The sequence below is a fragment of the Natrix helvetica genome (assembly GCF_964273705.1).
Source record: "Natrix helvetica genome assembly, chromosome: 1".
NCBI lineage: Eukaryota > Metazoa > Chordata > Lepidosauria > Squamata > Natricidae > Natrix > Natrix helvetica.
The window spans coordinates 360,143,231-360,165,107 of record NC_138548.1 but is presented as its reverse complement, the minus strand read 5'-3'; the positions used below and the strand labels follow the sequence as shown (position 1 = coordinate 360,165,107).

Genomic DNA, 21,877 nt, shown 5'->3' with positions numbered 1-21,877 from the left:
TTCTTAGAACCGGAACACGGAGAAGACAAGGTGAAGACAAAAGAACGTGGAGATGTTTTGATGAAAAGTCACACCTAATTTAAACATCAGAGGCTTCACACCCAAGAGAGACCCTATCAATGCCCAGAAGGTGAGAATAGATTTGTGGATTCTTCTGAACTACGGAGACACCAGGAGGGGCAGGAAGGAGGCCCTATAAATGTGGGGAGTGTGGGAAAAGTTTTATCCGAAAACAAAACCTTAGAAATCATCAGGCTGGAAGGAAGCCATGCAGATGCATAGAGCAGTGGTGGCTTCCTGCGGGTTTGCTGATTGTGCGTGCACACTTAAAAGAAACTTGCTCTGAAAGCAAGGAAAACAGCTGAGGAGCGGCAATTCAATCTGCCCCCCCCCTGATCAGCTGGGCTTCAGAAGCTGAAATAGAGGTAGGTCTAACCCAGGGGCTGGTGGGGGAGGGCCCCTTTTTCTTTTTTTAAATATATTTTTATTTTTGCATTTAAAATAGTGCTGCACAGCAAAGCCATTATGGCCATACAATCATAGTATATGTACATAATATCATCCATTAACTGTCAGTCTACTTAATACACTATCTATCCTATGTTCTTCCTCAAGTTTACATTCAAACAGATATCTGTACAACATTTAATCAAAATTTTGATGAAAATGGGTGGGCCCACTTTCAAAGCAACAGAACCGGTTTGCTCTCTGCTTGACGGGAGAGCTACCAGTTCAGGAGAAATGGTGCGAACCGGTAGAAACCCAACACTGGCATAGAGTGCGATCAAGTTTTACTCAAAAGCGACACATCCGAAAAATAACATGGGAAAATCCCCACTATATGCCCTGCGTGTCCAATAGTGGATCAACCCCTGAAAATCATATAGATGTTTATAAGCTTTCTTTTAGGAAAAGTTAAAGTGCAAGAAAAGAAAGGAGGAAGAACTGAAAAAAAGGAAGTGAGGGAAAAGCAAAATTGAAGAGGGCAGACAAAAAATGAAAAAGCTATAGAGAGAACAGAAGCTTCCCACTTTCAGTGCAGGGAAGAGCAAGAAAGATAAGTAGGGGAATGGAGGCTACAGCATAAGAGGAAAGGTTGCTGATTACGTCCAGTCCAAAGGAGAGAAATAGGAGTGACAGGATGGTGACACCCCCCCACACACAGCTTTCACACCTGTGGCTTGGAAAGTGTTACACACACACCTGTCACACCCATCAATGCACAGAATGTGAGAAAGGATTTGTGGACTCTGTTGAACTCCGGAGACACCCGAAGAGGCACACGGGGCAAACCACGATGAAAGCAAAGCTCACAGGATGTTCTTTCCTGATGCCCAGAGATGCACAATAAGGGAAACATGTCGCCCCTTTTCTACAATTGGCAAATAGCCCTCCCATTAAAGCCTCTGGTCCACGTGTCTCATCCACTTGCAGTTTCGATGCCGCATTTCCCCCCAACCCACCCGGGAAGAGGCGCCCCTGAGTGGAGACGGAGCTCCTTGGGAAGGGATGAAAGGCAGGGAATTCAACTTTCGCCCTTTGCACCTGGTGGGAGGATGAGGATGAGGGGGGGGTTCCTTCCTTCCACCTCCACAGGGCCGCCTCTGCTGCAGGGAGACCGGCCGGCGGGCAATGAATGGATGGAGGGCTTGGCTGACTTCCAAGGCTGGAAGGGAATCCTCGTTTAATGTCGGCCTGTGTCCCTGCGGAAGCCACGAGCTCCCTACTACGGAGCCCATCCTCCCCAGCCGTCTCAGCCTTGCTAGGTGCCGGATGGGGGATCCCAGCGCCCGGTCTCGCCTCCAAGTCCACCCCAAACTTCGGGGGAAGGAGGGAGCGGGGATTCCCGGTCTCCTCTTCCCAATCCTGGGTGATGAGGGGTGGGGAGAGGGAGGGAAAGGCTCGGGGCCCTTCTGGACTCCGCCCGGCTGGGAAAGAGGCGGCTCTCGCCCAGCGTCCTCCGAGGGGGAAGCGGCCCTTGCCGGACCCCGAAACTGCAGCTGATCAAGGAGGAGAAGAGGAAGGAGGGGCTAGAGCGACTCCCCCAGTCTCTCAGGGATGAATGGGGACCGGAAAAGGCAGGGAGAAGCATCCGTGGGGCCTCTCTAGGAACCTACTCTCGGTCTCCCTCTCCACCTTGTATGGGAGCTGAATTTCGGGTAGTTTTGCTGCCCTTTTCGCCACTTGCGGCATTTTGGGCGGCTGGGCAACTTCTGGGCGTCCGGCAAGGCTGCTCCTGGGCCCCGCTCCGGGCAGGTGGGGCTCCCGCTCTCCCTCGGGCTGCCAGGAGGGCTTCTCCCCGCCAGGAGGAAGGTAGCCCCGAGTCGGTGCCAGGAGGGAGGTGCGGGTGGACGCGGGGCTGGACGGGGAGCCTCTGGGCAAAGGGGGGGAAGCGTCACCCCACGGAGGGAAAGGGGGCTTCTCCTCCAAGGGTTTAAGGGGGGGGGGATTATTGGGTGGCTGAAAGAAATGCCCGCCCTTCTCTCTCCAATGGGGGGTGGAGGGTTTTTCTGTAGGGAAAGAAAAAGGGTTCAAATGGCTTGGATTGAGTTGAATCTTTTCCCAAGGCAGAAAAGATCCACTTTCTTTCGCCTTTATTTAAATGGTAGTTTTCAAACATACAAAATGCACACAAACAAAACTTAGACATAAACTACATTTACACAATATATTAGAACTTCATGTTCCTTCTTATAGCAGTTTCAAATCGGTACAATTCTCCTTATGTTATTTCCCCTTCTAATATATTTGAGTTTCACCATTTTTAACCCTCTTATTTTACTTATCTATCTGATAAGTATAAATCTATCAATACCAGGAAATATAGATAAATCTATCAATACCAGGAAATATAGATAAATCTATCAATACCAGGAAAGATTCTGGAAAAAATAATGAAGCAACGAATTTGCGAACACCTAGAAGCAAACAAAGTAATAGCCAAAAGCCAACATGGATTTGTCAAAAACAGATCATGCCAGACTAATCTTATTGCATTCTTTGACAAAGTGACAAAATTAGTGGACCAGAGGAATGCCATCGATATAGTTTACTTGAACTTCAGTAAGGCATTTGATAAGGTAGACCATAACCTACTACTAGATAAACTAGAAGAATGTGGGTTAGACAGCATCACCACCAGATGGATTCGTAACTGGCTGACCAACCGCACTCAACGTGTAGTCCTCAATGGAGCTGCATCTACATGGAGGGAAGTATGCAGTGGAGTACCCCAAGGCTCTGTTTTAGGCCCAGTACTCTTCAACATCTTCATCAATGATTTGGATGAGGGAATAAATGGGGAACTCATGAAATTTGCAGATGACACCAAGCTGGCAGGAATAGCCAACACTCCAGAAGATAGGCTTAAGATACAGAAGGATCTTGACAAACAAACATTGGGCACTATCTAACAAAATGAAATTCAATGGTGAAAAGAGTAAGGTTCTACATTTAGGCAACAAAAACGGAATGCACAGGTACAGTATAGGTGGTACCTTGCTCAACAGTAGTAACTGTGAAAGGGATCTTGGAGTCCTAGTGGACAACCATATAAATATGAGCCAGCAGTGTGCAGCAGCTGCCAAAAAAGCCAACACAGTCCTAGGCTGCATCAACAGAGGGATAGAATCAAGACCACGTGAAGTGTTAATACCACTTTATAATATCTTGGTAAGGCCACATTTGGAATACTGCATCCAGTTTTGGTTGTCACGATGTAAAAAAGATCTGGAGACTCTAGAAAGAGTGCAGAGAAGAGCAACAAAGATGATTAGGGGACTGGAACTAAAACATACCATGTTTCTCCAAAAATATGACCTGTCCTGAAAGTAAAGCCTTGCCACATTTTTCGCATGGGCAAAAATATAAGCCCACCCCCGAAAATAAGCCCCGTGGACAATTCCCCCCTCCGGCCAGGCAGAGCACCACTTACCGATCTAGCGGTATCCCGAAGCCACCAAGGAACGCGAGTGCTTGTTCGCCGCCCTCCGCAGCTCGGCGCCTTCGGAATGCCCCTAGGTGAGTGAATGGGGCTCTGCATGGCTGGAGACGGGGGTTGTGCGACTTGCAAGCTCACAATGCTGTTGGCTAACTCTACAGTACCTGCAGAGCGAGGGCATCTCCGCTGCTGGCACCGCCCTCAGCTTGGTTTTTTTTTCAGCTTTCAAAGCACGGAGGATGAATGCTGCTCTAGGAGTACGCTCTATGGTAGCGTACAACCATCGAGCGTACTCCCAGAGCGGTATCCTACCTCTGTGCTTTGGAAGCCACAATGGAGGACGAATGCCGCTCTGGGAGTATGCTCTATGGTTGTACGCTCTGCAGCCCACAACCATAGAGCATACTCCCAGAGCAGCATCGGTCCTCCGTGCTTTGGAAGCCGCAACGGAGGACGGATACTGCTCTGGGAGTACGCTCTATGGTTGTACGCTCTGCAGGCCACAACCATAGAGCCTACTCCCAGAGCGGCATCCGTCCTCCATGCTTTGAAAGCCGAGAAAAAAAAACCAAGCAGCGGGTGGCGCCAGCAGCGGAGATGCCCTCACTTTGCAGGTAGTGTAAAGTTAGCCAAGGGCATTGTGACCCTGCGAGTTGCACAACCCCCCTCTCCAACCATGTAGAGCCCCATTCACTCACCTAGGGGCATTCCGAAGGCGCCGAGCTGCGGAGGGCAGCGAACAAGCACTTGCGTTGCTTGGTGCCGTCCGGGTACCGCTAGATCAGTCAGCGGCGCTGTGCCCAGCTGGAAAGGGGGGTTGCCGGGCGGGTGTTCATGCGTGTGGCCACCTCATGACTGCTGTGTTGCTGCTGCGACAGTGCAACACAGCCATTCGACCCTGAGGCTATGCCTGGCTCTTCCGGAGCCCGGTCGCAAGGGAGCAGCCGCCCGACAACCCAAAAACAATAAGCCTCCCCCTTTAATAAGCCCAAGGCCATATTTCGTGGGTCAAAAAAATATAAGACCCTGTCGTATTTTCGGGGAAACACGGTATGAAGAACGGTTGCAGGAATTGGGTATGTCTTGTTTAATAGAAAGAAGGACTAGGGGAGACATGATAGCAGTCTTCCAATATCTCAGGGGTCGCCACTATTTATTTATTTATTTATTTATTTATTACATTTATAAACCGCTCCCTCTCCCCGAAGGGACTCGGGGCGGTGTACAAAACACAGCTAAAAACCACATACAAAATACGATATCGGATACCCATAAAACAGAACAATATAAAACCGTTCTAAAACAAAAATTAAAAGCAATCTAAAAAATCTATCCCCAGGGATTAAAATACCGGCCAGAAGTGTTGGAAATTAAAACTACGTTAGGCCAGGCCAGCTAAATGGAACAGGTGGGTCTTTAATTTCTTGCGGAAGGAGCGGAGATCGGTGGTAGTTCTGATGTCGGGGGGGAGGTCATTCCATAGGGTCGGGCCCATCACAGAGAAGGACCTACTCCTGGGCGCCGCCCGCTGGCATTGTCTGGTGGACGGCACCCGGAGGAGCCCCTCTCTGTGAGAGCGAATTGGTCGCAAGGATGTATGGGGTAGGATGCGCTCCTGCAGATAACTAGGTCCTGTGCCATGGACCGCTTTGAAGATGATAGTCCAGTGGTGGGCAACCTTTTTTTTCAACTGAGCCAAATCTCGCCAAAACCACGATTGAAATTTACTTTGAGAGCCACATTTTTAAAACCGAAAATACATAGGATGGTACACTGTTTTTAGTTTCAATAAGTTTTTATTGAGAATATTCTGCATGCAAGTACCCACATAGGTCGGGAGGATACAAATAACACAACTAATAAAACAAAAACTTTAGAACGATATTATTTATCGATAACGTTAAATTCCGTAAAATTTACCTTACAATGTAGAGAAAATTACATCCTGACATTGACTGACAAAGTCACAACCACTAATGTGAACATTGGCCTTGCATTTCCTTGGATAGTTTGAGTAAGTCAGGTTTGTATGTTGTTGTTTTTAATTTCATCTCTCTCTCCCACTTTCTTTCTTTTTTTCTTTTTCTTTCTCTCTCTCTCTCTCTCTCTGGCTCTTTGTCTCTCTCTCCCTCCCTCCCCCATCTCTGTCACTCTGTGTGTGTGTGTGTGTGTCTGTCTCTCACTCACTCTGTGTGTGTGTGTGTCTGTCTCTGTCTCTCCCTCTGTCTCTCTCCCCTCCCTTCCTCTCTCTCTCTCACTCTGTGTATGTGGGTGTGTCTGTCTCTCACTCATTCACTTAATCACTCACTCTGTGTGTGTCTCTCTCTCTGTCTGTCTATCTTTCTCTCCCTCCCTCCCCCTCTCTGTCTCTCTCTGTCTCTGTGTGTGTGTGTGTGTCTGTCTGTCAGTCTCTCTCTGATTCCCTCCCTCACTCCCTCTCTCTGTTCCTCTCTCTGTCTGTCTGTCTCACTCACACACACACACACACACACACACACACACACACACACTGTGGTCACCTTGTTGAGTGTTCCAATCACATTTGAAACACTCAACAACTGGCCTGCATTTATGGTATTTTGCAGGATTCTGCAGTCATAGGACCAAAATTGGTTGTCACTCGCCCGGGCTTTTGCAGAAGCTTCCCTCCGAAGCCCGAGAGGAGGGAGGGGAGCGGGCACCCGGCACACAGAAGAGCCGCATTAAAGGGTGTAAAGAGCCGCATGTGGCTCGCGAGCCGCGGGTTGCCCACCACTGTGATAGTCAACACCTTGAAACGCACCCGAAAAACCACAGGTAGCCAGTGCAGCCTGCGCAGGAAAGGTGTTACATGGGAGTATCTAGTACATCCCATAATTGCCGCATTCTGGACCAGCTGCAATCTTCGGGTGCATCTCAAGGGAAGCCCCATGTAGAGAGCATTGCAATAGTCCAGACGGGACGTCACCGTCGCATGAGTGACTGTGCGAAGGGCGTCCCGATCCAATAGGGGACGCAATTGGCGCACCAGGCGAACCTGGTGGAACGCCCCCCTAGCAACAGCTGTCACATGGTCATCCATCGACAGCCGGGCATCCAGGAGGACGCCCAAATTGCGTGCCCGCTCCACGGGGGCCAGTTGTTCGCCCCCAATGGCCAGTGATGGAACCCACTGGTTGAATCGGGGCGCTGGTAACCACAGCCACTCCGTCTTGGAGGGGTTGAGTCTGAGTCTGTTACTTCCCATCCAGACCCGTACAGCCTCCAGGCACCGAGACATCACTTCGACGGCCTTGTTGGGGTGGTTCGGGGTGGAAATGTACAGCTGAGTATCATCAGCGTACAGATGGTACTCGACCCCAAAACCACGAATGATCTCACCCAGCGGCTTCATATACATGTTGAACAGGAGAGGCGAGAGGACCGACCCCTGTGGCACCCCACAAGTGAGCGGCCTCAGGGTCGACCTTTGCTCCCCTGCCAACACGCATTGCGTCCGGTCGGAGAGGTAGGAGGAGAACCACCGCAAAACGGTGCCTCTCACCCCCAGCCCCTCCAGACGGTGCAGTAGGATTCCATGGTCGATGGTATCAAAAGCCGCTGAGAGGTCTAATAGGACCAGGATGGAGGAACAACCCCCATCCCTGGCCCTCCAGAGATCATCCACCAACGCGACCAAGGCCGTCTCCGTGCTGTGACCAGGCCGGAAACCGGACTGGCGCGGGTCAAGATAGTCAATTTCCTCCAGGTGGCGTGGGAGCTGTTGCGCCACTACACTCTCTACAACCTTTGCGAGGAAGGGAAGGTTGGAGACGGGACGGTAATTAGCTAACTCAGTTGGATCCAGAGAAGGCTTCTTGAGTAAGGGCCTCACCACCGCCTCTTTCAAGACGACCGGCAAGGACCCCTCACTCAATGAAGCGTTCACTAGCTCCTGGAGCCAGCCTCGTGTAACCTCCCAGGCTGCCAGTATAAGCCAGGAGGGACACGGGTCCAGTAAACATGTAGTGGCTCGCAGTCGCCCATGCAACCTGTCCATATCATCGGCGGCAACAGAGTCAAACTCCTCCCAGAATGGTCCCTCAAGACTCGGTTCTGACGTCCCCTCTAGACTACTGAGGGGGACCCATCCACTCCGGATTTGAGTGATTTTGTCCTGCAGATATTCACCAAATTCCTCTGCTCTACCCTGCAGAGGGGCTTCCCACGGCCTCTGTGAAAGGAGGGAGCGGGTCACCCGAAACAGGGTGGCAGGGCGGTTATCTGCAGACGCAATATGAGTGGCGCAGTATCGACGTTTGGCCACTCTTAATGCCACAAGGTAAGTCCGTAAATAGGCTCTTACCTGTGTTCGGTCAGATTCGGAGCGTGAAGATCTCCATCTGCTCTCTAGGCTTCTCTTGTGGCATTTCATCACCCTTAGCTCCTCAGTAAACCAAGGGGCCAGGGTGGCTCACTGCCGCAGGAGAGGCCGCAAAGGCGCAACCCGGTCCAAGGCCCCGGCAGTCGCACTATTCCATGCGGCCACCAGGTCCTCCATCCGGGAGCGGGTCAGGGCTACAGGAAGTGGCCCAAGCTCCGTCTGGAACCTATCCGGTTCCATCAGGCGCCTGGGGCGGAACCATCTACGACATTCTGGTTCCACCTCCCCGCGGCAGGGGGTAGCGCCAGGGAAGTCGAGCCGGAGAAGTGAGTGATCTGACCATGACAGGGGCGTAATGACTAATTCCCCTATTCCCAGATCACTCGTCCACTGGCCAGAGACAAAAATGAGGTCCAGAGTGTGGCCACCCTCGTGTGTGGGGCCCTGAATTATTTGGGTCAGGTCCATGGCTGTGTCATGGAAGCCATGAACTCCCGAGCTACCTCGGATGATTCACCTATCGACGGCAGGTTGAAATCCCCCATAACCAGTAGTTTGGGGGTCTCAACCGCCATCTCTGCGATCATTTCGAGGAGCTCGGGCAGGGCCGCTGATGCATAGCGAGGAGCCAAGTATACAATCAGCAAGCCCAACTGTTTCCCTGGGCCCCACCTCACGCACAGAGACTCACACCCGGATATCTGTGGCACAGTGAACTCTCTCGGCTCCAGCCCCTCCCTTATAATCACTGCTACCCCACCACCCCTACTCAGGGCCCGCGGCTGATGGAATGCACGGTAGCCTGGTGGGCACATTTCCACAAGGGGTAAACCCCCCTCGTGGTCCAACCAGGTCTCCTTTATCCCTGCGAGGTCCAGCACCCCCTCCGAGATCAAATCATTAATGAGGGGGGCCTTATTGACAACGGACCTCGCGTTGCACAACATCAGCCTCAGGCCCTGGCTCTGTAGACCCTGGCCACCTAGAGTGCGGGGGTTGGGACAAATGACCGGTCGTGTCCAGCGACCACGGTCACCCAACCGGTTACAGAATCTTCGTCTATCCGCGCACCCACCCCTCCCTACGACCGTTAAGATGGGAAGACCCTCTAATGGAATGTCGTTCTTCTCCCTCCCCTCCCAAACTCTGCTCACTCCCCTATTAACCACACCTGTCCGCCTGGCACTAACCCCTTTCTTTGCCTGATTAACCCCCTCCCCCACCCTGGAACCCCCTAAAACATTTAAATGACATTTAGATAAAAATTTTGTTAAAAATTTATGGCGTAAGCAGGGCCTGGGGTCCATTTTAGGTGCTGTAGATGTTTGAGTCCACAAAGAAGAGGGAGTCAAAACTATTTTCCAAGGCACCTGAGGGTAGAACAAGAAGCAATGGGTGGAAACTAATCAAGGAGAGAAGCAACTTAGAACTAAGGAGAAATTTCCTGACAGTTTCTGACAATTAATCAGTGGAACAGAAGTTGTGAATGCCCCAACACTGGAAGTCTTTAAGAAGATGTTGGCTAGCCGTTTGTCCGAAACAGCATAGGATTTCCTGCCTAGGCAGGGGGTTCGACTAGAAGACCTCCAAGTCCCCTTCCAACTCTGCTATTGTATTATAATTCATTTATTTTATTGTGCAATTTCCTATAAAATTCGTTTTGTTTCTGATTTGGTGCATATATCACTATTAATAAGATCTGTTTTTGTGTTGTTTCTAATTCAATCATTAGAATCCTGCCTTCTTCGTTGGAGTAGACTAATTTGGACTTTATTTTTGCTTTTACATAGGTTGCTATCCCTCTTTTTTCCTGTCTGCCAAAGCTGTATATAATTTTCCAAATTTTGTGTTTTCCAGTAAGTTAATATGTTCCCTTTTAATGTGCACTTCCTGTATACAGCTTATGTCTGCCTTCAGTTTCCTAAGTTTATTAAACATCTGTGCTCTTTTCTTGGGCAAAGGGGGGGAAGCCTAGGCCCACAGAGGGAAAGGGGGCTTTTCCTTGAAGGGCTTAAGGGGCGGATTATTGGGTGAATGAAAGAAATACCCACCCTTCTCTCTGTTGTAGAAATGCTGGATTTTGCCTCTTATTTTAGAAACTATTGCTCTTTTCTGGGTGGCTGCATATTTCCTTCCAGAGGGAGATAGCGATTGTTCAGTTCCAGAGGGGCTTCCTTGGAGTGGAGGAGGATACATAGAAAGGGATTTGCTCTCGGTTGTTGTTTCCTTCTAGAAGTGATAGGCTCCCATCGGTCTTCCTCTTTAGGTCCATATTTACGAGGGTCAATTTTTTTTTAATGGAAGCTGTTTGTTCCCTGTTGTGTTCAAACTGCATTGCTGGCCCCAATCAATGTATTTGCATCCTCCCTTAACTATAAAGCAGCAATAGGAAGCCATTCTAGGAGGAAGAACATATTCAATCTGTGCTGGCCCAAAGAACAGGGTGCATGAATACCTACATGGGTTGTACTCTGTACACAATTAGCTCTACTTGGAACATATAAATCCTATGAGGGGTCTTTGCAGTTTCTCTCACATCTTATAGTATCATCTCCCCCACCCACACCGAGCAAAAGGAAAAGGCAGGGATCATCCCCAGTTCAGGCAGGCAAATGGGGGGCAACAAGGATTCTGTCAGCCGTCCCTCTCATCATAATAAGGGGAGGGGAGGTCAGCTCCACAGGGGGCATCCCAGCATGGCTTTCATCAGGGGGGGAGGGGAATAGAGGCTTTGAGGACCCCACCAGTGTTCATATAGGGGGGTGGGTGTGTCTCCCAGCTATTGTTTGGGCTATTTGGAGAGCTGAAGAAAATAAATCTTCTTCTCTCCTTCACTTTTTTTTTATTCATCCTGCAGGTGCCACCAGGAAATCCTTTGGACAAAGCTCTGCTTGCAGGATCCAATCTGGGTCAGTCACCAGGACCAGAGGTTTCGTCTTCTCAGCTTTCGGACTCATGCTGGAGCCCCTCCTCCTGCCCATCTTCTAACCTTTTGGCCAAAGTTCTCCTTGTTCGAATTTCCCTTGATAGAAATCCCTGGTAGTGAGCAGCCCCTGGAGACTATGCAGAGGGGGGAACACTTTGGCCAAAGTTCCCCCCGGAGGAATCATGGGAGAGACTCCAAATGCTCCAATTGCGGGAAATCCTTTGCTTACCGGTCCCTCCTTTTGATCCACAGGAAGCTGCACACGGGGAATGGATCTCAACTGTGTTTCCTTTGTGGGAAATCCTTTCCTGGAGTGTGGAGCTTTGCCAAACATCTCCGGAGCCACCCTGGACTGAAGCCTTACAAATGCGGAGAGTGTGGGGAGCGTTTTGCTAAAGGCTCGGACCTTGGAGCCCATCAGCGAATCCACCAGGGAAAGAGATCTCAGGAGTCCTGGAAGCGCTCGGGAAGATTTCCTGACAGACGGCGTCTTTCTAGGCCTCAGAACAGCCCAACTGAAGAGAAGCCCTGCAAGTATGTGAAATGTGGGCTGTGCTTTTCCCAAACCTCGCAGCTGCTTAAACATCAGCAAATCCACACCGGAGGGAAATCTTATCAATGTCTGGAGTGTGGGAAATCTTTCCGTTATAAACAATTGTTTAGAAGACATGAGAAAATTCACACAGCGCAGAGTCTTTATAAATGCCTAGAATGTGGGAAGTGTTTCACTCAGAGTTCATCTCTTTGCCAACATAATAAAACACACATAAAGGACGAAAGCAAAGCGTGCCTAGAATGTGGGAAATCTTTTTCCAGCAAATCATACCTGCTGCTACATCAGAGAATTCACACTGGGGAAAAACCCCACAAATGCCAAGAATGTGGGAGATGTTTTGTCCAGAAGGGACACCTAATTCGACATCAGAGACTTCACACTGGGGATAGACCCTATCAATGCCCAGAATGTGAGAAAAGATTTGTGGATTCTTCTGAACTTCGGAGACACCAAAGAACGCACTGGGTAGAAAAATTATATAAATATAAGTCACACCTAATTCGACATCAGAAAAGTCACACTGAAGAAAGACCCTATCAATGCCCAGAATGTGAGAAAAGATTTGTCAATTCTTCTCGCCTTCAGAGACACCAAATGACGCACAGGAGAGAAAAACTATATAAATGTAAGGATTGTGATAAATGTTTTTTTAAAAAGTCACATCTTTTTGAACATCAGAGTATCCATACAGGGGTGAAGCCCTATATGTGCATCGAGTGTGGAACATTTTTCCGTACAATACAAATCCTCAGATATCATGAGAATGTTCACAGAGGGGAAAAAAAGTTCAAATGTTTAGACTGTGGAAAAGCATTTGCTTATGCTTCATCATTTAGAATTCATTGCCAAGCCCACACGGGTGAGAAATGCCATAAATGCTCGTTGTGTGAGAAATCTTTTACCCGGAAAAATACACTTTCAGTGCATCAGAAAAGCCACTTAGGGAAGCAATATAAATGCACAGAGTGTGAAAAATCTTTTAACCGTAAAGATACACTTCGGATGCATCTGAGAAGCCACTTAGAGAAGCAATATAAATGTCCAGAGTGTGAGAAAACTTTTCGTTGCAAATATTATCTTAGAAAACACGAGAGGATTCACAAAGGAGAGAAGCCCTCCAAGCCTGTGCAGAAAAATGAAAAGTGCCCAGAATGTGGGAGATGTTTTAGCACAAAGTCATACCTAAATCAACATAAGAGAGTTCACACCGGAGAAAAACCCCATCAATGCCCAGAATGTGGGAGATGTTTTGCCATCAAATCATCCCTGCTGAAACATCAGAGACTTCACACCGGAGAAAGACCCCATCAATGCCCAGACTGTGGGAGATGTTTTGTACAGAAGGGACACCTAAATCGACATCAGAAACTTCACACTGGAGACAGACCCCATCAATGCTCAGAATGCGAGAAACGTTTTGTGGATTCTGCTGGACTTCGGAGACATCAGAAGGGGCACACAGGGGAGAGGCCCTATAAATGTGAGGAGTGTGGGAAAAGTTTTTCCCAAAAAGACTACCTTGGAAGGCATCAAAAGGTCCATTCACGAGTGAAGCCATAGAGATGCACAGAGTGTGATAATGTTTTGCTCAAAAGGGAGACATGAGAAAAATGACATGGAAAAAGCCCTAATAGACCCTGATGGTAGAACAGTTTTTCATGGTTGTTCAACCCTTAGAAGCCATATAAGAGTTCATAAAATGGAGAAAAATTAGAAACTCTTAGATCGTGAGAGAGCATTTTCCTTTCAATCATCCCTTAAAAATTACGCTCCACATTGGAAAGATGCACTTTAAATGTTTGAAGTGTGATGTATGATTTCCCTGGAAAAATACTCTTTCAGCATCAGTGAATTCTTATTGGAGAGAAAATTTTATCAGGGCTTAGATTGTGGCAAAGATTTTTATCTACAGATGCACATGAAAAATGCACACAGGAGGGAGGAGGAGCCAACGTCGCTCTATGCTCCGAGACCACAGCCGATACTTTTGCCGCTAGGTGGTCCAATCGGACCTAAACCGTCGCACAGAGATGGTGAACAGAACAGGAAGAATACGTCTTGCTGATCTCAGGGACATTGCAATGTCCCTGACTGATCCAAGAGAAGTTCTTCAAGCCAGCGACAAAAAGTCCAGCCAAAGGCTGATTACGTCGGCGCGGCTCCAAAATGGAAGGATACGGAAAGAGAAAGTGTTTCCAACTGGTGAGGAATTTTTACCATTTTAAAAGAGACTGCCTCTAAAAAACTTAAAAGTTAATTTAAATTTGAGAACAAAAGAAATAAGTGGCGGAATTGAGCTTTGAATGGTTTTGTACAGTGGGTTATCTTACTTTTTAAATGTTATTTTCATGGATGGAATTTATAGAAGCCTTTTAAACCGAATGGATTAAGTTTTCTTCTTTCTTATTTTTTGCAACCTATGGATTAAAATTCTCCTTCTTCGTTACTGCATGTGTTTTTACCTTTTTCTTCTCTATTTCATTTAAGAATTTAACTTTTTTTTAAAACTTGGAATAAAAAAAGATACAAAAAGCAACAAAGAACATTGTAACAACAGAAGGGAAGACAGCACTGCTACTCAGAGGCTGGAGGTTTGTGTATTGGAAACAAAACACTTTTACTTACCTCACTGATTATTCTGGCTTGACACTTCAAGGTATCACTGTTTTGTCTATAAAGAGTGATAAGAAGAAAAGCATACAGATGTTCCTGTGAAGTGTATCTTTAACCAGAGAAAAGTGAAAATAAGACCTTATTTTGAATGTATACTTAATCTTGTAAAAACTTTCCAAGCCAAAGCTGAAACACCACTGACAATTAAAGATAAGCTGATTAAGGAAACAGAAGAAGGGCATAGAAATTACATGAGAGACTTAATAAGCAATGAGTTGCAAAGAGGAGTCCATACAAATTTGATTAAAGGGATGATTAGAAGACTGACACCACAAATGGCAGAAGACATGAGATTGTTTTGCTACTGGAAAGATACAGGTTGATAGATGAAAGGGTATAATCTAAAACTAGTTAAACTTAGTATAATTTAGTGACAATAGATATGGTTAAATAAATAATTGATAATGATTATACGTATGAATTGCTATAATAAGTAATAATTGGATATGAATATTGAATGGTACCTATGAAAGGAAGATTAGAAATTGTTTGGTTATATATAAAGGTTAATAAAAAAGAACTAAGTTAAATTTAGTTTTGTTTATTAGGGGGGAAATGTTATGATAAAGGACACAGTCAAATAAAGGAGGGTTAATGATAACAAGTTACATATATGCATGGGTACAATATAAGGAAAGTGGATGTAAATTGTAAACTGATTTGGAAAGGAGGATTAGAAATTTTTGTTACTAAATATTATGGATGTTTAGCTAGAATAGGCCATAAGGATTCAGTGTTTTTGGAGGATATTAGAAATAGCAAATGAAATGCCAGTGTGTGGTTATGTTCTAAATCTTGATATATTTTATGATGAAGGACGTTTAAACAAATATAGTCAAATGAAAATAGAGGTATGATGATGGTAATATGTATAAATATACCTGAGTTAAAATATGAATTATGCTTGATGACTGTGGAAGAGATGCACGAAAGTCTTTTGTAACCAACTGACACACTTTCTACAGTATGTAAAGAAGGAGGATTCTTTGTGTTGTTTCTGTTTTAAAAATAAAAAATAAAAAAAATTGTATATATATATATATAAAATCCACACAGGAGGAAAACGTTGCAGGTGTGAGTAACTTGAGAATTCTTTTCCTTGCCAATTGGAACCTGTTGCCTCCTGGAGTTTGTCCATTAAAATTGCCTCCTTGGAAATTTTCTTTGCTAAGTTAAATTTTGTTATAATTTTTAAAACAAATTAATTCTAAGATGTGAAAATGAAAATCTGACGTGAGTGTGGAAACCTAACATCTCATGCGAAATTGTTGGGAACCGTATAAGACTTCTTATACGGGAAGGTGGGACTAGAAGTCTACACCTCTCTTATTCTGTAGTAGGTCCCTTCTAGCCCTTTGATTCTAAGAATTTGAAAAGAAAAAGGGAAATGGATGAAAAGAAAAAGGAGGGTTCGTTTAGTGTCCATTCAAAGTTACAGTGGCACTGAAAAAAGTGACTTATGACCATGTCTCAGCAACCTCATGGTCATGTGATCAAAATTCAGATGCTTGACCACTGACTCACATTTATGACAGTTGCAGTGTCCCAGAGTCACCTGATCCCCTTTTGCGACCTTTTGACAAGCAACGTGAAGGGTGAAGTCAGATTCACTTAACAACCATGAGACTACCTATACAGCTGCAGTGATTCACTTAACAAGTGTGGGAAGAAAGGTCATAAAATGGGTAAAACTCACTTAAGTGTTTCACTTGGCAACATAAATTTTGGGTTCAGTGGTGGCCGTAAGTAGAGGACTACCTCTAGATGATAAATTGAGTGTTCTTAGAACAGGAACATGGAGAAGACAAGGTGAAGACAAAAGAATGTGGAGATGTTTTGATGAAAAGTCACACCTAATTTAAACATCAGAGGCTTCACACCCGACAGAGACCCTATCAATGCCCAGAAGGTGAGGATAGATTTGTGGATTCTTCTGAACCACGGAGACACCAGGAGGGGCAGGAAGGAGGCCCTATAAATGTGGGGAGTGTGGGAAAAGTTTTATCCGAAAACAAAACCTTAGAAATCATCAGGCTGGAAGGAAGCCATCCAGATGCATAGAGCAGTGGTGGCTTCCTGGGGGTTTGCTGATTGTAGGTGCGCACTTAAAAGAAACTTGCTCTGAAAGCAAGGAAAACAGCTGAGGAGCAGCAATTCAATCTGCCCCCCCCCTTGATCAGCTGGGCTTCAGAAGCTGAAATAGAGGTAGGTCTAACCCAGGGGCTGGTGGGGGAGGGCCCCTTTTTCTTTTTTTAAATATATTTTTTATTTTTGCATTTAAAATAGTGCTGCACAGCGAAGCCATTATGGCCATACAATCATAGTATATGTACATAATCTCATCCATTAGCTGTCAGTCTACTTAGTACACTATCTATCCTTCTATCCAATTATTTACAGTTTGTTCCAGTCGTGTCACCGTGTCTTCTACCAATAATAAAATCTGTTCCAACCTTCATAATATTCCGACCCCCCTTTATTTTTTAATTCTAGGGTGAGCCTTATCTGCTCCCGCACAGGCCAAGATTTCCCTAATGATGTCTAACTCTGATGGGATACTTCCTTTCTTCCAATACTGCGCATGGGTTATTCGTACCGCTGTCAATACATGGATAACTAAATAAAGCACATCCTTCTTAGACCCCTCTGGTTTTATACCTAGGAGGGAAATTTCTGGTTTGAACAGAATTTGAGTTTCAGTTTGAGTTTTATTAAATTTATATACCGCCCCCCTCTCCCCGCAGGGACTCGGGGCGGTGTACAGACAGTACAAATAAAACAACAAAGCAAGAACAACAAAACATTAGACAACCAACATAAACATACGGTCTGTGCAATACCTGAACTCATTTCAAGTTAAAAACGGTCTAAAACCAAATTAAAACCCCAAAATTTACAATACTAAAAAGCCATCCAGGAAGGTCAGTAATAGATTGTACTTGTGATTACAATTAGGCCAGGCTGGCTAATCGGAACAGGTGGGTCTTGAGTTTCTTACGGAAGGAGCGGAGATCAACAGTAGTTCTAATGTCAGGGGGGAGTTCGTTCCAGAGGGTTGGGCCCATCACAGAGAAGGCCCTACTCCTGGGCACCGCCCGCCCGCATTGTCTAGCGGAGGGTACCCGGAGCAGACCCTCCATGTGTGAGCGGATTGGTCGTAGGGATGTATGGGGTAGAATGCGATCTCGCAAATAGCTAGGTCCCGAGCCATGAAGCGCTTTGAAGATGACAATCAACACCTTGAAACGCACTGGAAAAGCCACAGGCAGCCAGTGCAGCCCGCGCAGAAGTGGTGTTACATGGGAGTACCTGGTTCTCCCCAAGATTGTCCGCGCGGCTGCATTCTGAACCAGCTGGAGCCTTCGGGTGCATCTCAAGGGGAGCCCCATGAAGAGAATTTGATCTCCCACCATTTGTTCCAGCCATAATCTACGTTCCCTCTAAGGTGCGCGGCTGCGCGGCCACGCAGGTGGCAAGAAAACACCGCGCAGCAGTTTTCAACTGCCGCGCAGTGATTTCTATTGCCACAGGCTCCAGAAGTTGGGGAGGTCCTTTGCAGGCAGCTAGAACGGGCCACCCACAAAGGACTTCCCCAGACTTGCTTTGAGGAGCACGGGGCGACTGAGGCTAGTTGTGAAGCCCCAAAGCCTCCACCGCCACCGGAATAACTGCTACCACCTCCTCCTCCTCCTCTAACAGGCAGAACTGCCGGATTTGCCGCCCGACGCTGCGGCTGAGATGAAGCCGCCAAAGCTCCAGCCGGCATCTCCGCGCGTGGCAGCGGCGCCTCCCCTCCGCTCGGAGCAGCTGAGCTCAGCGCTGGGTTACCCCTGCCCCCTCCTCCTCGTCTGCCGTGCTTTTGAGGAGCCATGAGGCTGCAGGAGACAGTAGGAAGGCGGGGGGGAGCAGGGGGAAAAAAAGTCTCATGGCTCCTCAAAAGCACGGAGGAGGGGGAGCAGGCAGGGGTAACACGGCGCTGAGCTCAGGAGCAAATCTGGTGGTGCTGTTGGAGGAGGAGGAGGTAGCAGCAGTTATTCTAGTGGCAACTCATCGGCATCTTCAGCAGCAGCCCTGCCCACAATGAAGAAAGCAAAGATGGAGCAGATCCACGCAGATGACGTCGCTGCAACATGACTGGAGGAGGAATTCTGGGAGTTGAAGTCCACAAGTCTTAAAGCTGTCAGGTTTGAAGACCTCTGCGTTTTTTTTCTAGGGGTGGAAGGGTCTTGCAACTTGACAGCTTTAAGACTTGCATGCTTCAATGCCAGAGTTCCTGAGCCAACATGACTGGAGGAGGAATTCTGGGAGTTGAAGTCCACAAGTCTTAAAGCTGTCAGATTTGAAGACCCCTGGGTTTTTTTTCCCTAAAGGATTAGAGGTGCAAGGATCTTGTAACTTGACAGCTTTAAGAGTTGCGTGCTTCAAATGCCAGAGTTTCTGAGCCAACATTTTGGTTGATAAGCAGGAGCGTTGTTAAGTGATACTGATATTATATAACACTTTGAATTAAGCGGGTACCTTGAAGAAACATAACTTTGAGTTTCAAATAATACTGATTTCGTTGTTGTCTTAGGTGACATCTGTGAAAAAAATTCAGGTGCTCAGGCATGAAAATGTGCCGCTCAAACACTATACTTTTCTGCTCACATTGAAAAAAAATTAGAGGGAACATTGGCCATAATTGTACCATTCTCCAATATCTTTTTGCCTTGTTGCATGTCCATCACATATGGAAAAAGGTGCCTGGTGTTTTCTTGCCCTTCCAACAATTTGGGGCCAAAGTTTTAAACATTTCAGAGAGCGGTGCTGGGGGAAGGTGCCATGTGTAGAACATCTTGTACACAATTTCCTTGTAGGTTGTGGCCATTGTTCATTTCCGATTGAGTGTCTAAAGTCTTTCCCATTTAGCCAATTCAACATTGCAACCAAAATTTTTCACCCAGGCATCCATAGTTTCCTTATCATGTTCTTCCTCAAGTTTACATTCAAACAGATATCTGTACAACATTTAATCAAAATTTTGATGAAAGTGGGTGGGCCCACTTTCAAAGCAACAGAACCGGTTTGCTCTCTGCTTGACGGGAGAGCTACCGGTTCGGGAGAAATGGTGTGAACCGGTAGAAACCCAACACTGGCATAGAATGCGATCAAGTTTTGCTCAAAAGCGACACATCCGAAAAATAACATGGGAAAATCCCCACTATGCCCTGATGGTGGAACAGTGTCCAATAGTGGATCAACCCCTGAAAATCATATAGAAGTTTAGAAGCTTTCTTAAATTTTAAGAAGAAAGGAGAAAGAACTGAAAAAAAGGAAGTGAGGGAAAAACAAAATTGAAGAGGGCAGAGAAAAAGTGGAAAAAGCTATAGAGAGAAAACTTTCTTCACTAAAGGTAAAATCCTAAGTACCAATAATTCTTTAAAATGGAATAAACCATAACAGAGAGTACTTTTATCATTATAAACATGCAAATCCATAAAGTGAAACGGGACAGCGAATATTATGGCTACCATCATTCTGGTCTTAAGATTCTGTCAATTCTAGCCTACATCAACAAAGTGAGAATTCCAGAACTCTTCTGGGTTTCCCTTTGTGATTCAGCCTCTCTTGAAGAGCTGATATCCGTCTTGACCCCAATATCATTTTTCTTTCCAAAACAGGCAAGGCAAAGTCTCATGAAAATTAGCTCCTCTTCCCAGGGCTTTCTTTGCAACCCTCCAAGCGTTTCAAACCGTAAATTTATGAACATCTTTAAACATTCCAGGTTGGGCTAAAGTTCATCTCTGAGGTTTTGTTCATTTTGTACCACGATACAAAAAAGGTGTTGAAACTAGAAAAGGATGCAAAGAAGGGCGAGAAAGATAAGCAGGGGAATGGAGGCTACAGCATAAGAGGAAAGGTTGCTGATTACGTCCAGTCCAAGGGAGAGAAATGAGTGACAGGATGGTGACCCCCCCCCCCCCACAGCTTTCACACCTGTGGCTTGGAAAGCGTCATACACTCGCCAGTCACTCCCATCAATGGCCAGAATGTGAGAAAGGACTCTGTTGAATTTAGGAGACACCAGAAGAGGCACACGGGGCAAACCACGATGAAAGCAAAGCTTACGGGATGTTCTTTCCTGATGCCCAGAGATGCACAATAAGGGAAACATGTCGCCCCTTTTCTACAATTGGCAAATAGCCCTCCCATTAAAGCCTCTGGTCCACGTGTCTCATCCACTTGCAGTTTCGATGCCGCATTTCCCCCCAACCCACCCGGGAAGAGGCGCCCCTGAGTGGAGACGGAGCTCCTTGGGAAGGGATGAAAGGCAGGGAATTCAACTTTCGCCCTTTGCGCCAGGTGGGAGGAGGAGGAGGGGGGGGTTTCCTTCCTTCCACCTCCACAGGGCCGCCTCTGCTGCAGGGAGACCGGCCGGCGGGCAATGAATGGATGGAGGGCTTGGCTGACTTCCAAGGCTGGAAGGGAATCCTCGTTTAATGTCGGCCTGTGTCCCTGCGGAAGCCACGAGCTCCCTACTACGGAGCCCATCCTCCCCAGCCGTCTCAGCCTTGCTAGGTGCCGGATGGGGGATCCCAGCGCCCGGTTTCTCCTCCAAGTCCACCCCAAACTTCGGGGGAAGGAGGGAGCGGGGATCCACGGTCGCCTCTTCCCAATCCTGGGTGATGGGGGGGGGGGAGAGGGAGGGGAAGGCTCGGGGCTCTTCTGGACTCCGCCCGGCTCTCGCGCAGCGTCCTCCGAGGGGGAAGCGGCCCTTGCCGGACCCCGAAACTGCAGCTGATCAAGGAGGAGAAGAGGAAGGAGGGACTAGAGCGACTCCCCCACTCTCTCAGGGGGGAATGGGGACCGGAAATGGCGGGGAGAAGCATCCGTGGGGCCTCTCTAGGAACCTACTCTCGGTCTCCCTCTCCACCTTGTATGGGAGCTGAATTTCGGGTAGTTTTGCTGCCCTTTTCCCCACTTGCGGCATTTTGGGCGGCTGGGCAACTTCTGGGCGTCCGGCAAGGCTGCTCCTGGGCCCCGCTCCGGGCAGGTGGGGCTCCCGCTCTCCCTCGGGCTGCCAGGAGGGCTTCTCCCCGCCAGGAGGAAGGTAGCCCCGAGTCGGTGCCAGGAGGGAGGTGCGGGGGGACGCGGGGCTGGACGGGGAGCCTCTGGGCAAAGGGGGGGAAGCGTCGCCCCACGGAGGGAAAGGGGGCTTCTCCTCCAAGGGTTTAAGGGGGGGATTATTGGGTGGCTGAAAGAAATACCCGCCCTTCTCTCTCCAATGGGGGGTGGAGGGTTTTTCTGTAGGGGAAGAAAAAGGGTTCAAATGGCTTGGATTGAGTTGAATGTTTTCCCAAGGCAGAAAAGATCCACTTTCTTTCGCCTTTATTTAAATGGTAGAGAATGAATATTCTTTGCTTTAAAAAATATTTTCAAACATACAAAATGCACACAAAC

General features: G+C 47.4%; 2 protein-coding genes across 2 annotated transcripts in view; both read left to right on the top strand.

The window, feature by feature from the left end:
• The first annotated feature begins 2,164 nt into the window (after positions 1-2,164).
• On the top strand, positions 2,165-15,663 carry LOC309398031 (uncharacterized protein). Its single transcript, XM_081964514.1, has 2 exons — positions 2,165-2,313; positions 11,140-15,663. Exon 2 carries the CDS (start codon positions 11,345-11,347, stop codon positions 13,322-13,324), a length of 1,980 nt encoding a protein of 659 aa, XP_081820640.1. The 5' UTR covers positions 2,165-2,313; positions 11,140-11,344; the 3' UTR covers positions 13,325-15,663.
• A 4,939-nt stretch (positions 15,664-20,602) lies between these two features.
• LOC309397838 (uncharacterized protein) overlaps positions 20,603-21,877 on the top strand; it is a 42,195-nt gene continuing 40,920 nt past the window's right edge. Inside the window, exon 1 of the transcript XR_014176319.1 lies at positions 20,603-20,995. The gene's annotated coding sequence lies outside the window, so the exon portion shown is untranslated. The remainder of the gene's footprint in view (positions 20,996-21,877) is intronic.